This window comes from Balaenoptera borealis (assembly GCF_965194805.1).
Source record: "Balaenoptera borealis genome assembly, chromosome: 12".
NCBI lineage: Eukaryota > Metazoa > Chordata > Mammalia > Artiodactyla > Balaenopteridae > Balaenoptera > Balaenoptera borealis.
In genome coordinates, this window is record NC_138869.1 from 69,495,259 (window position 1) to 69,507,675 (window position 12,417).

Below are 12,417 nucleotides of genomic sequence, written 5' to 3' on the forward strand. Positions count from 1 at the left end.
CTTTGATGTTACTACTATGACTCACTAAAGGCTCAGATGATGGTTAGCATTTCTTAGCAATAAAGCTTTTTTAAATTTTTTAAATTAAAAAAAATTTTTTTTTGGCTGCGTTGGGTCTTCACTGCTGCGCATGGGCTTTCTCTAGTTGCAGCGAGCAGGGGCTACTCTGCGTTGTGGTGCTTGGGCTTCTCATTGCAGTGGCTTCTCTTGTTATGAAGCACGGGCTGTAGGCATGCGGGCTTCAGGAGTCGTGGCACACGGGCTCAGTAGTTGTGGCTCGCGGGCTCTAGAGCACAGCCTCAGTAGTTGTGGTGCACGGGCTTAGCTGCTCCGCAGCATGTGGGATCTTCCCCGACCAGGGCTCAAACCTGTGTGCCCTCCATTGGCAGGCGGATTCTTAAACACTGTGGCACCAGGGAAGTCCCAATCATTTTTAAATTAAGATATGTACATTGTGTTTTAGACACAATGCTATTGCACACTTAATAGCATATCATAACTTTCATATGCACTGCGAAACCAAAAAATTCGTGTGACTCATTTTATTGCAATATTCACTTTATTGCAGTGGTCTGTAACTGAACCTGCAATATCTCTGAAGTATGTCTGTATATGTATTTTATTACATGTCAGTTATACCTCAACAAAGCTGAAAGAAAGTAAGTAAAAGAATAAAAATAATACAAACTCCTAGACTTGGGGAAGGGAGCCCCAGGCTGCTTCTCCAGTTACTCTGTGAGACATCACCTGGGCCAGCCTCATTCTACTTTAGTTCAAACTGTAAGATTCAGCTCAGAAGGTCACGGTGGCCCACTATGGGAGGACTTCCTCTTGATAATGTTTGCTTCCCTCGTCCCCAGAAGCCACCAGTTAAATTCCAACCATAGCCACTGGACCACTTACCACTTGGTGTAAGTTTCTAGGTCTGTCTCCCCAACTCTGGCAGAACCTCCACGGTCAGGATGTGTCACAGTCACTTTTGCATTCCCAATTTAGGCTCCTGCAGAGATTTTTGTTTTCCCCACCAGTGTTCTTTCTACAGAAGGGGGAGGCTTCTCAGAGATAACTCCCTCCAGGACATCATTCATGCAGCGAATAATTACAAAGGAGCTACTGGATAACCAACAAGGACCTACTGTATAGCACAGGGAACTCTGCTCAATATTATGTAACAACCTAAATGGGAAATTGTATAACTGGATCACTTTGTTGTACACCTGAAACTATCACAACATTGTTAATCAACTATACTCCAATATAAAATAATAAAAAGTTAAAAACAAAAAAGACTAGGGACTTCCCTGGTGGCCCAGTGGGTAAGACTCCACACTCCCAATGCAAGGGGCCTGGGTTCAATCCCTGGTCGGGGAAATAGATCCCACATGCATGGTGCAACTAAGAGTTCGCCTGCCGCAACTAAAGATCCCCCGTGCCGCAACTAAGACCCTGCACAGCCAAAATAAATAAATAAATAAATATTAAAAAAAAAAAAAAAAAAGGAGCTACTACCTATGAGACTCTGAGCTAGGCCACTGGAGCGAGGCTCAGTGTTAGAGAGAAAATGGACCAGTGTCCAAACAGTTCCCACCCAGCCTGCGAGAGCTGGGACGCCACGGGCACGCACGGGAGGAACCCCTAGCCAGACTTTGCAGTCAGGTGGGTTCCGTCAGGAAAGGCTTCTCAGAGGAGATATTTAATCTGAAGAATGAACAAGAGCCCCGAGTGGGTGGGGGTGGGAGAGTTTCCCCACATATGTAACACCACATGCAAAAAAACCTGAAGCTGAGAAAGGGCGTCAGTGTAGCTGGATTCTGGAACTTGGAGCCTTGTTTTGGTAGGCAGATGAACCTGTTAGGCCATGCATGTAGTCTGGCATTCGTCTAGATTCTAGAAGGCTCTAGAAGGCAACATGGAACTTTGGAAGGATTTTAAGATGAGGAGTAGCTTGTTCACATCTGTTTCTGAAAAATAACTGTGGCTGAGGTGGAGACAGTAGTTGAAATCAAGGCAAAGCGAGAGGCAGGGGACCTCTTAGGAGGGCACTGCACTGGCTCCGGGAAAGTTCATGGCGGCACGAGGCAAGGTGGAGGAGAGGGCCAGGTCAGGAGGATGTCTTACACTCCTGCCCCGACACCCAGCCTAGTCACCTAACCGCCAGCAGACCCCCGCTTCCCTCCATAACATCCTGAGACTTTGTCCTGAAAGCCCAACCTTTCAAAAGGCCATCTCTCACCTCAGTCACTGATCCATCCTCTGAGCCAAGAGTGCTTTACATTCATTGAAAAGTTGGGCAAACCTGGTCCCAGGACAGATTAAACCAGGTCTGCTTCATCTGTGGGCTTTGAAACAATTGCCCTAATTAGCCCTATCAGCAAGATTCCTTTCTCCCATCTCATTTCTCCCAGGTCTAAGAACTGATAAATCCATTCTGAGGCTCAGCATCAAAGCAGATGTGATGGGAGCCCATGACCCTGCATTGCTGCGTGGCTACTACAGGCTGCATTCCCAAAGCTTGGAGAACAGTCTGGGCACAGGCGTGCCTCTTTTCTTTTAGTTCTCACTTGAACAGGCCTGGCTTCTGGAGACAAGGGTAGGGATGGTGAATTCCTAGGACCCACACTGTGCTGCTGGAGGCCTGGTGAGGCACTTGTGGAGGGAGGGTTCAAGTGGGCCCTCACGTCTTCAGGGCTAGAGGATGTATCCTTCTCAAAAACACCTTTGTCTCCCAGCACCCAACATAGGCATATGGTAGCTGCTTCTCAAAGGTCTATTAATCAAACCAAAATCTGGACTTCTAAAGAACCAGGGCACTTATGAGATGGCACTTGGCCCCACCAAGAGACTTCAAGCTGTTATTGGCACTCCCTATAAGGGGACCATATTTTTCAGGGAATGGGGATTTGTGTCCATATAGGGAAGTTTGTATTAGGAAAATGTACCTTCAGCTGTCAGCTTCCAAAATCCCTTAAAAATCCTTTGGAGCCTGTTTTTGGTGGTAGTGGTGGTGGGGATTAGCTGGTGAGCCATATATGGGGCTGGTGGGCAGATGCCAGGCTTTCATGGGCCTCGAAACCAACACTGGAAAAGAGGCCAAAACTTCTCCAAAGCTTTCGCCCAGTGATGGATGTGCCCATGCAGGTGGCCAGGGGGGCTGCTCTCTGCCCCTCGGATTCCACCCACCCCAAGTGACCCTCTCAGGTATTCATAACAAACATTTGTTTTTCCCAAACTCATTTAAAAAATAAAACCTTAATTTTTGACATCTGCTTCATAACCTCACAGACACCACCTGACACTTTTATTTTCCAATCAAACCTCTTCAAGATACTGACTGGTCTCACCCCTCCCCTGCTCCACACACCCACCTCTGGGTCACTTCAGCCTTCATTCACTGCCCCTGCCCTGCATTTCCTTTCAGTCTGGACTAACAATTTGCCAACTGTAGAGCTTTGGTTTTGCTTTCCTAACTGGACAGTGAGGTCCTTGAAGGCAAATGTCAAGCCTTCTGTTTCCCAGAGCATTTATCAGCATTGATCCCCAAGCAGCTAGTCAATGATTATTGATTGGCAGGGGCCATTCAATTTACCAAGGTAGGGGAGGGAGGGGGGCTGGCAGGCAAGAACCACCTCCATCTGTATATTTTTATCCGTAGGCTCTGACTCTACTTTGTAGATTCCTTGGGTTTTCCCAGAGTCCATGGGTAATCTTGGAGAACACATTCTGCAACTAATTTAAATCACGAGAGAAAAGGTTGGCAAAGAGCCGTAGCTGAAAAAGTGATATTTTAGGGCTAGAAAATCACCAAGGCTATAGAAGAAACCCATCTGCTCACTTGCTGGCCTCGGTGGGAAACAGTAAAGCTGAGAGCTAACATTTCACAGTAGAATCCAGGTTAAACAATCACAAGGCATGTGAACACGGGCAAACCACTTGACATCCCTCGAGCCAGCAGAAAAATTGGATATAAAGCAATCTTTGGCAAGGCAGCCAAGGCTGCTCTGAAACAGCTTCCCCCAACACCACCTCCTTCTGCCAAAGCAAGCTTCTACTCATTGGCAGTTCAGAATACAAAGCTCACCTCCCAGGACTAAGTGTAAGTGCACATTCAGGGTTGCTGTCCGCTGCCACCTTGTGGTCTAAATTACAACTGCCGGTCAGGACTGAAATAGGTGGTTACCAGTGCAAAACCACCTGTGCAGTTTAGGATTTTTATCAGTTATCAGTTTCACCTGGCTAATTATCCTCCCTCTCCATACAATGCTTGGCCCATAGTACCCCACAAATTATTCCCAAGTCCCCATACCCCTTAAGAAGAGCCACTGCTATTAGTTATCCATCTTGCTGGCTTGGCTTTCCTTACCTTGGTGGGCCTGCTGGTTGACCCAGAGTTGCTGCCTCAAAAGCTTTGACCTCTGAGCAGGAAGTGCAGATTTACTGCAACCATCAGCAGCCCAGGTTTGACCTGCAAGTCAAAGTTGGTATCTCACCCAGCAAACTTGCCTGCAGGCTTGGGCCCCTGGGCTCTTACTGGGCTGCACCTTCAAGGCTCACTTCCTGGCACTGCACCAAGCATGTGGTGTTTGCAGTGCAGGCCCACAGAAATGGTCCCATCAAACCCCTCTGGGTACTTACATGACACTTGGCCCCACCAAGAGAAAAGCAACACACTGTTCTTGCCCATTTACTCATGTCGTATGCTGGGTCATCACTGACAAACCCCAGGAAAATGGGACAGTGGATTTCCCATTTTCAAGGAGCCCTGGGATGGCAAGACCTCCAGTTGTCTAGTATTCCTGGGGGGGAGGCTGGGCAGTCCCTTTAGGGTGTTTTTGTGCAATGTTTTCTCCCTGATTCTTGTAAACCCTGAGCTTTGAAGATTAATAATTCCAGGACCAGAATAGCAACTTTCCCACCATACAGAGCTGAGCCAGCATGGCTGGTGTGGTAAAGACGCCCAGCTTTCCAACCACCTCCCAGAACGGTTAACCACACTGGACAGGACGCCACAGGGAGGCTTATGCTGGAGCAAAGAGGGCCCAGGTCAAAGCCAAGTACTGCAGCTCTAACAGCAACAAGTGATGTCACCCTGGATAAGGACAACTCCCAAAACCAACCCGGTCTTACCCCACTTAACACTCTGATCCTTAAACCAGTCCTGTTCAGGCTACATAACGCACAAAACAGGGCACACAGATCAATCTTTTCTGGCTACACGTTTATTCAACACAAAACAATCTCTTCCAAACTTTACTGAGGTGGCTGACCACGTCCACGACCAAATCCGCCTCTCTGCAAGAAAAAACACGTGACATCAGCATAAGTGGTATGCCAGGCAGCAGGCCTCATCATCACTGGAGAGGTCCCCGTATGTAAGGGCTCAAAGAACCCAGCCCTGCCTCTTACAGGCTCTGGGGCCACATTCACCTCCTAGGCCCATTTCCTGCTGCCCAAGACAGCTGTTGTCCCAACAGTGATACACCATCCCTGGGGTTAATCCTTTACTTGGATTAACTAGTCTCACAACTACCTTGAGATAGCTACTACTTCATAGATGAGGAAACAGGCACAGAGGGGCACCTGCCGAAGACCACACCATCTGGAGTCTAGAGCCTGCTCAATCTCCAGTGTTCTGGTTTCAACCTTGCTTTGGTTCACAAAACTAATCCAGGGAGCCTATGATGGCCATTAATGAACTAGAAAATACCACTATGCTTCATGTAGTATTGATCTGTGAGACGTGTTTCAGTAATTTATATATTTACAAATGTTTGCATACTGTGCCGTAATATAAAAACCTATCTGGAATACGTGTTTGGGAAGAGGAGTGGGACCCACCACACTATACTGCATCTCTGGACATGCAGATCCAAAGGGCTGAGACCAGAATAGTGACTGCTTATGAAGAGCAAAAAGGGGATACTTACAAACTGGAATTCGGTTGCTGACCCAGCCCCGGCCTCGGCTTTCTTGTCGGCACCAGCTGGAATGAGAAACACCCATTTAGATTCATTATATGATCTGATCCACTGCAGAACAAGGACAGACAAGTCACCCAACCCAATCTTGCAAGAAAAGCCATGTCAGCAAAGGTACCATGAAGTACAAGTAAATTACAACCTGCAGTGGGGAAACATCTTCTGAGCCACCTCTGCCCCATCCCTCTCCTGGGGCAGCCTTCCTTAAGTCACCTTACAAAACTCACAGCCCAAACTATTGCCTCCTCCAGGAAGGCTGCCTTGACCATGACGTCTGGATTATGTGCCCTTCCTATATGGCACTTCCAATCACTGAGTTACTTCCACGCTTCAGACCAGCACCTAGCTCAGAGGGAGCTCAATGAAGGGGGAACTAAGAGGTGAAGGGCCCACAGAAGCAAAAAGCAACTTTATTATGACCAAGGGAAAGTGGCAAACAAGATGAAAGATCTAGTGCTGCTCTGTCCTATATGTCAGCCACTAGTCCAAATTGAGATGTGTGCAAAATACCCATCAGATATCAAGACTTGGAGAATGCAAAATATCTCAATGTTTATACAGGTTACATATTAAAATAACATTTCAAAATACACTGGGATTAAAAAAAAATTAATATCCACATAAACCATTTCTATTTGCTTTAAATGTGACCACTAGGAAATTTTACAATTTACATTTGAGGGGCAGGGCTAACAGTCAGTGCAGTTTCAGTAAGTCTTATTCAAATCGGAGCCCCCCTTTGGCCCATTTCAGACCACACCCACCACAGGCTCCTGTCTGCTCACCCGCTGGCCCTTTGACCAGAGCCACAGTACCCTCCCCAACTCCGTACCTTTGTTCATGCCGATCTCTCCCTGAAATGCTCACTCCCCCACCCTCAACTTGGGGACCAACTGTCACATCCTCTGGCTGATTCCTCGTGTGGTTTGACTTCTAATAAAAGCGACCACGAACTTTCTCTGAACTGAGAGCCTGTTTGCTGGAGGAAATCTTTCTTACTACTATCCTATAAGCTATTTAGGTTAACTGCTCACTTCTATCTCACACCTGAAGAATCAGGCACCACAAGTAGGGAGGCAAGAGCAGTAAAAGTTAGTAAAAATTCTCTTTACACCTTTCTTTTATATCACAATTAACTGCTTCTGCAGCAAGGACATAGTCTCTTTAAAACAAATTGAATGGCTCCCCATCTTATTCCAGAGTAAAATCCCAAGTCATACCATGGCCCACAGAACTATGAGACCTACATCCTTATCTGACTCTCCCACTATCTTGTTTAGACAAGTCAGGTGCCTTCCCCATAGGACCTTTGTCTGTAATGCTCTTCCCCCAGGTAGCCTCACCTCCTGCAGATGTTTGCTTCAATCTCACTTTGACAGAACTTTCCCTAAAAATCCAACTGGAAACTGCACACCTCCCCCCCAATAGCACCCACGATGGACATGATATATACTTATTTTTGTTTATCCATCCCCTACTACTAAAATGCAAGTTCAACAAGAGAAGGGCCTTTTGTCTCTCATGTACACTACTAGCCCCCCAGTTCCTAGAATCGTGTCTGGCATACCATAGGCACTCAGTATATATCTGTTGAATGAACAGACGTCTGTTGTTCCCATCAGCGCAAACATGTGCTATTTAAAAACAAGATTTTGCACTATTTTTGCAATAAAAAAGCAACAAAGGTGATGTGAGTGGGCCCTGCCCTCAAGCACAACACAGGAACACAACTACAAAACAAAGAAAGCATGTTGCTTTCCTAAAAATCTTCCGTTTTGCTCTAAATGTCTTCAGCTAAAGTCTTCGGTGTCCCCAGCTCAAAGGGCTTTCCTTCTAATCCCCATCCCTGCATAAGACAAGAAGTACAAAGGACTCCAGCTGGAGATGATCTGAGATGAAATGAAAGATCTTTACTGGTTACCTTGGCATCTACAAGGGCCGAGCCCCAGCCAGGGTAGAATCCCAAGATTCTACCCCAATACCCAGATACAGATGATGCTACTCACAGGGCACAGCGCTTCGTCTGTAGGTGTCTCTGTCGGCTTCCCCTCTTGTGAGTCTTGCAGGTCGCTCTCCCTCCAGACCTACACAAATTAAACCACAGTATGAACACAGGGCAACGTGGGAACTCTGTTCCCTTCAGGCCAAAAGAATGAACTGCTCTCCATTCTCACTGGGCAACACTTAGTTATAATGGGTTAATGGGGACAGGAACTCCTACACCCAGAACTGTCAGCTAGAAACTTGCCATCGCTGACGTTTTGGCTCCTCAAAGACCTAGGAAAACGCACATCTTAATTAAAATGTCATACACCTGCAAAAAGTTTGCTTTCTACTGTATTTCTCAGCATAAACACACATTTTCCAATTCCTTGGCAAATTAAGAAATCCAGCCATTTCTACAAACATTTGACTAGCCAAAATTTTGAACTTGACCCATCTCTGAAATGGAAAACTTCCTGTGCAACAGGAAAGGAGGCACCATAAGCTGCAAGCCCCACCTCCAATATAAGTATATAAATACAGAGGCCACCGAGAATCCTCTAGTTCCTCCTCGGGTCTCGCTAGGCTGTGGGGTAACATTCTCACAAACACGGAAAGGTTAATCTAGTATTCTATCTTGTTATGCTGGAAAATTACCTAGAGTTCATGATTTGAAAATGGACTTTTTAAAAAATAAAATAAAATAAGATTCAATCTGTAGTAAGTGGTCAAAGTAAATAAACGCCAGGCCCCACCTATGGCAAACTGGAATTTGTGTGGGAACAATGGCATTGGCAACACCCCCATGCCCCCAAAGATTCCAAGATGCAGTGAAGAACCTTTGCTCTAAAGATATGTAATCCTGCCTAACCACCTAGGGAGCTTTCATAAAAAATGCAGATTCCTGAGCTCCATGAAGTACCATTCCAGGGAACCTGACAGTCTGATGATCACCTGTTTTTAGGAATCTCTGCATCTCACCTCATCAAACTCACAAACTGCTCCTCCTACAAAGTTCCAGTGACAAGTTTTTTCAAAACCTAAGGAAAAGGAACCATAGCCCTGACAAATGCCAACTGTGAGCCAACAATGACCTCGAGTCAGAAGGTAATTCCCCACACACAGACCCCCTGCACACTGCTAATATACACACACGCACTCTCTACATCCATTCTCCCCTATCTGTTGTGATTATTTTTGCTCCCATTGCCAAGAAACTCTAGACAACTCTTCATTTATTTCACATGGTAAACAGCTTTGCTTTGGATTTCTTGGGGGGGATAAGCACCTCGCTCTACTGGAAAAATTTCAGGAGAAAATTTCAGTAATACTCTACCACGTTTATCTTGCCACAGACTAATATCCTGTGTTTAATGCCATTTCTCTGAAGACCTGAGTCCAGTTCCATTAAAGGTTCTAGGACTTGACCTAGGTCTTGCGTGCCAGAGTCCCTCAAAAGCTGATTGCAATGTTATATTACTAAGACCACCTCCATGCCCCCCACAAAAAAACCCACTGTTTCACCTCTCTCCCCAGAAAGAGCAACTTCAGAGAATGCCTTCAGAGGCATTATATGGGCACTATACCTTTGGGCCGCGGCCTGCCAGTCTCAGGACGACTGCGGCGCAGGGTGGCAGGCACGATTTCAGGGGGCAGGTGGAGGTAATCCCGGAGATACTGGATACCCTCGTTGGTTAGGTACCAGTAGAAATGTCTCCAGGCAAACTGTTCCTTCACGTAGCCTCGTGATTTGAGAGACTGTAAGACAGAAAACCACGGTTAAGACATACCTAGAGGCTAGAGAAGCAGTGCAAATGGGAAGCCAAACTTCACAGTAGACAAATTTTCACGGTGTATCTACCTCACAGCCCTTCAAGGCAGCAAGCAGCTCTGGCTGTCCTGACCTCTCCTTGGAATTTGCCTTGAACACCAGGTGGAAAATCCCTCCATCTGCACCCCACTCCAGCAGCCCCCCCGGCTACCTGCATGGCCTTCATGACATGAAGATTGGGCACATTCTTGTCTGCCAGCTCGGGGTGCTTAGGCATGTGGACGTCCTTCTTGGCCACCATCACTCCCTCCTTAAAAAGGAGTTCATAAATGGCAATCCGGTTCTTCTTGGGCATCAACATCTGCAAGAAGGAAGCGATTATCAAGAGCCTTTTTGAGCAGTGTGGCCACGGGCCAGTAACCCAGTTCATCACCCCCAAAGACCACACACACACACAAATCACTGTCCCATGGACTGAAACCTCAAACACACCGTGAAAAACAAGAATTCAAACTCCGCTAACTTAAGTCCAAAAGTGACTAGTTCCCTCCCCCACCCTCGAAAACACGATTCAGGTGAGAAGTTGCCAGAACATTAAAATAAAACGAAGATGGAGGTACACACTTGCTGCAAGACCTTCACACTCACAACAAAGGTATAAAACGGGAAGCAGATCCTGTACGCTCGGACTATTTGGGGACCATCAGCAACAAACAGTACCTAATGCGGAATGGGCGCGGCGGTACCTTCAGGTGCACGGGAAGGACCCAGAAGAAAGCCCTCGATTCATGACAGGCCGCTGACCCCAAACCAAAGGGCTGAAACCTTCACAGCCTACCACTCTTCTCCCAAACTAAACTTCCATGGCCAGGCAAAGAGGCAAGTCGGGGAGCGGGGTTCTGCCCCGAAAAACAGCGTGCAAGAGGAGCACAGTCTCCCTAGCCTCGCCCGGATCTTCCCCGCCACGAAAGGGCTTCATCCTCCTCTCCTCCGCCTTCCGCTATTGGGACGCCAATCTTCGCCTGCCAGGGCCCCACTACCCCGCGAAGTGCGCCCCTGGCCCCTCTCATTGCTCAGAAATGGAGGTGAGGGGAGCGGGAGCGAGCAGCCTCCGCCGCAACCCCGGGGAGGAGCAGCGACTACGGCGGCGAGAGGGCCAGGATGGGGGCCGATGGAACCCGAACTCCAGAGGAACTCACCACGACGGTTGCTGCGTCCGGGGCCGGAGCTGGAAAGGAAGGGGTATGTGCGGCGCGGCGTCTCTTCCGGGCTGCCGTGCCCCGCCCCCTGTCAGGACCCGCGCGCTGCCTGAGGTGGCCTCGGCGGTGCCTGAGGGACTGGCGTCTCCGGGCGACCGCGAACCATGGCCGCCTTGAGGATGCACGCACGTGGAAACCGCCGCTGGGGGCTTCTGACCCTGCGTGCTCTATCAATAAATGGTCACTTTTATTGCTTGGGCAGGCCCTTTAGAAAGTCACTACGTCTTTCTTTTGTTTCCCTTCGGTAATTTAACTTATTATTATGTAAATAATATACGCTCTTTGAGGGGGGAAAAGAGAAACCAGGCGAAATAATAATAACTGCAATAACAATAATAATAAAAGAATAAAAATAGAATCCCATCAACCGAAGGATCGCTATTAACATTTTGGTATATATTCTTACAAACTCATAGGAAGTGTATTTTTTAACAAAAATAGGATGTTTTGTATGTACGTTATGGTATGATGTTTGGAAACCTGTTTTTTTCGTTTACTAATACATTATGAATCTCTTCTTGTTAATTAATACCTTCAATTGTAATGACTACGTAGTAGTCCGCTGATGGATGGTTTAATCAACACTATGATTGGATATATATTTTAGAATTTTTTCACTATTATAACTAACGATGCCACACACCTGCACACTTCTCAAATATTTTCCTTAGGACAAAGTCCTGGCAGTGTAATTGTTGAATAACAAAGTACACATTTTTAGGTTTTTGACACATGCCACATTGATGGAAGGCATTATCAATTACATTCTGGTCAGCTGTTATTAACAAGGCTCACTTCCTCATTATTAACCCTGCTGGCATTGGATATTCATTTTTCTCAGTCTGATAGATAAGAAATATTAATCTCATTGCTCTTTTGATTTGCTTTTCTTGATTACTTCTGTGGTTAAATAGTTTTCTTTTTCTTTTCTTTTTAGGCATTTGTGTTCCTTCTTTTATAAGTTCATTTCCATTACCTGTTGTCCTATTAAGTTTTTTCTTTTCTATTGATTTGAAATTACTCTATGTGTTAAAGCTATTAACCCTTTGTCATATATTTTTCAAGAATTTTTCCCAGTTTTTTTCATTTGTCTCAATTTTCATGGTATTTCGAAGGAGTTTCACTTTTTTTTCACATTTCTTTGTATTCAAATCTTTATGGTTTCAGACTTTGGTACAATGCTTAAAAAGTCACTCCACATCTGAACATATAAATATTCACCTAGGAACTTCCCAGGTGGTGCAGTGGTTAAGAATCCGCCTGCCAATGCAGGGACACGGGTTTGAGCCCTGGTCCGGGAAGATTCCACATGCCGCGGGGCAGCTAAGCCTGTGCACCACAACTACTGAGCCTGCACTTTAGAGCTTGTGCTCTGCAACAAGAGAAGCCACCGCAATGAGAAGCCCGCGCACCGCAACAAAGAATAGAC

General features: G+C 46.5%; 1 protein-coding gene across 1 annotated transcript; it reads right to left on the reverse strand.

Moving 5' to 3' along the window:
• Positions 1-5,198: 5,198 nt before the first annotated feature.
• On the reverse strand, positions 5,199-11,079 carry RPS10 (ribosomal protein S10). The gene is made up of 6 exons (XM_082345175.1): positions 10,929-11,079; positions 9,941-10,090; positions 9,545-9,716; positions 7,982-8,059; positions 5,925-5,980; positions 5,199-5,289 (listed from the first exon to the last, which is right to left on the reverse strand). The coding sequence occupies exons 2-6, from the start codon at positions 10,088-10,090 to the stop codon at positions 5,248-5,250; spliced, it is 498 nt and encodes a 165-aa protein (XP_082201301.1). The 5' UTR covers positions 10,929-11,079; the 3' UTR covers positions 5,199-5,247.
• Between the last annotated feature and the right edge of the window lie 1,338 nt (positions 11,080-12,417).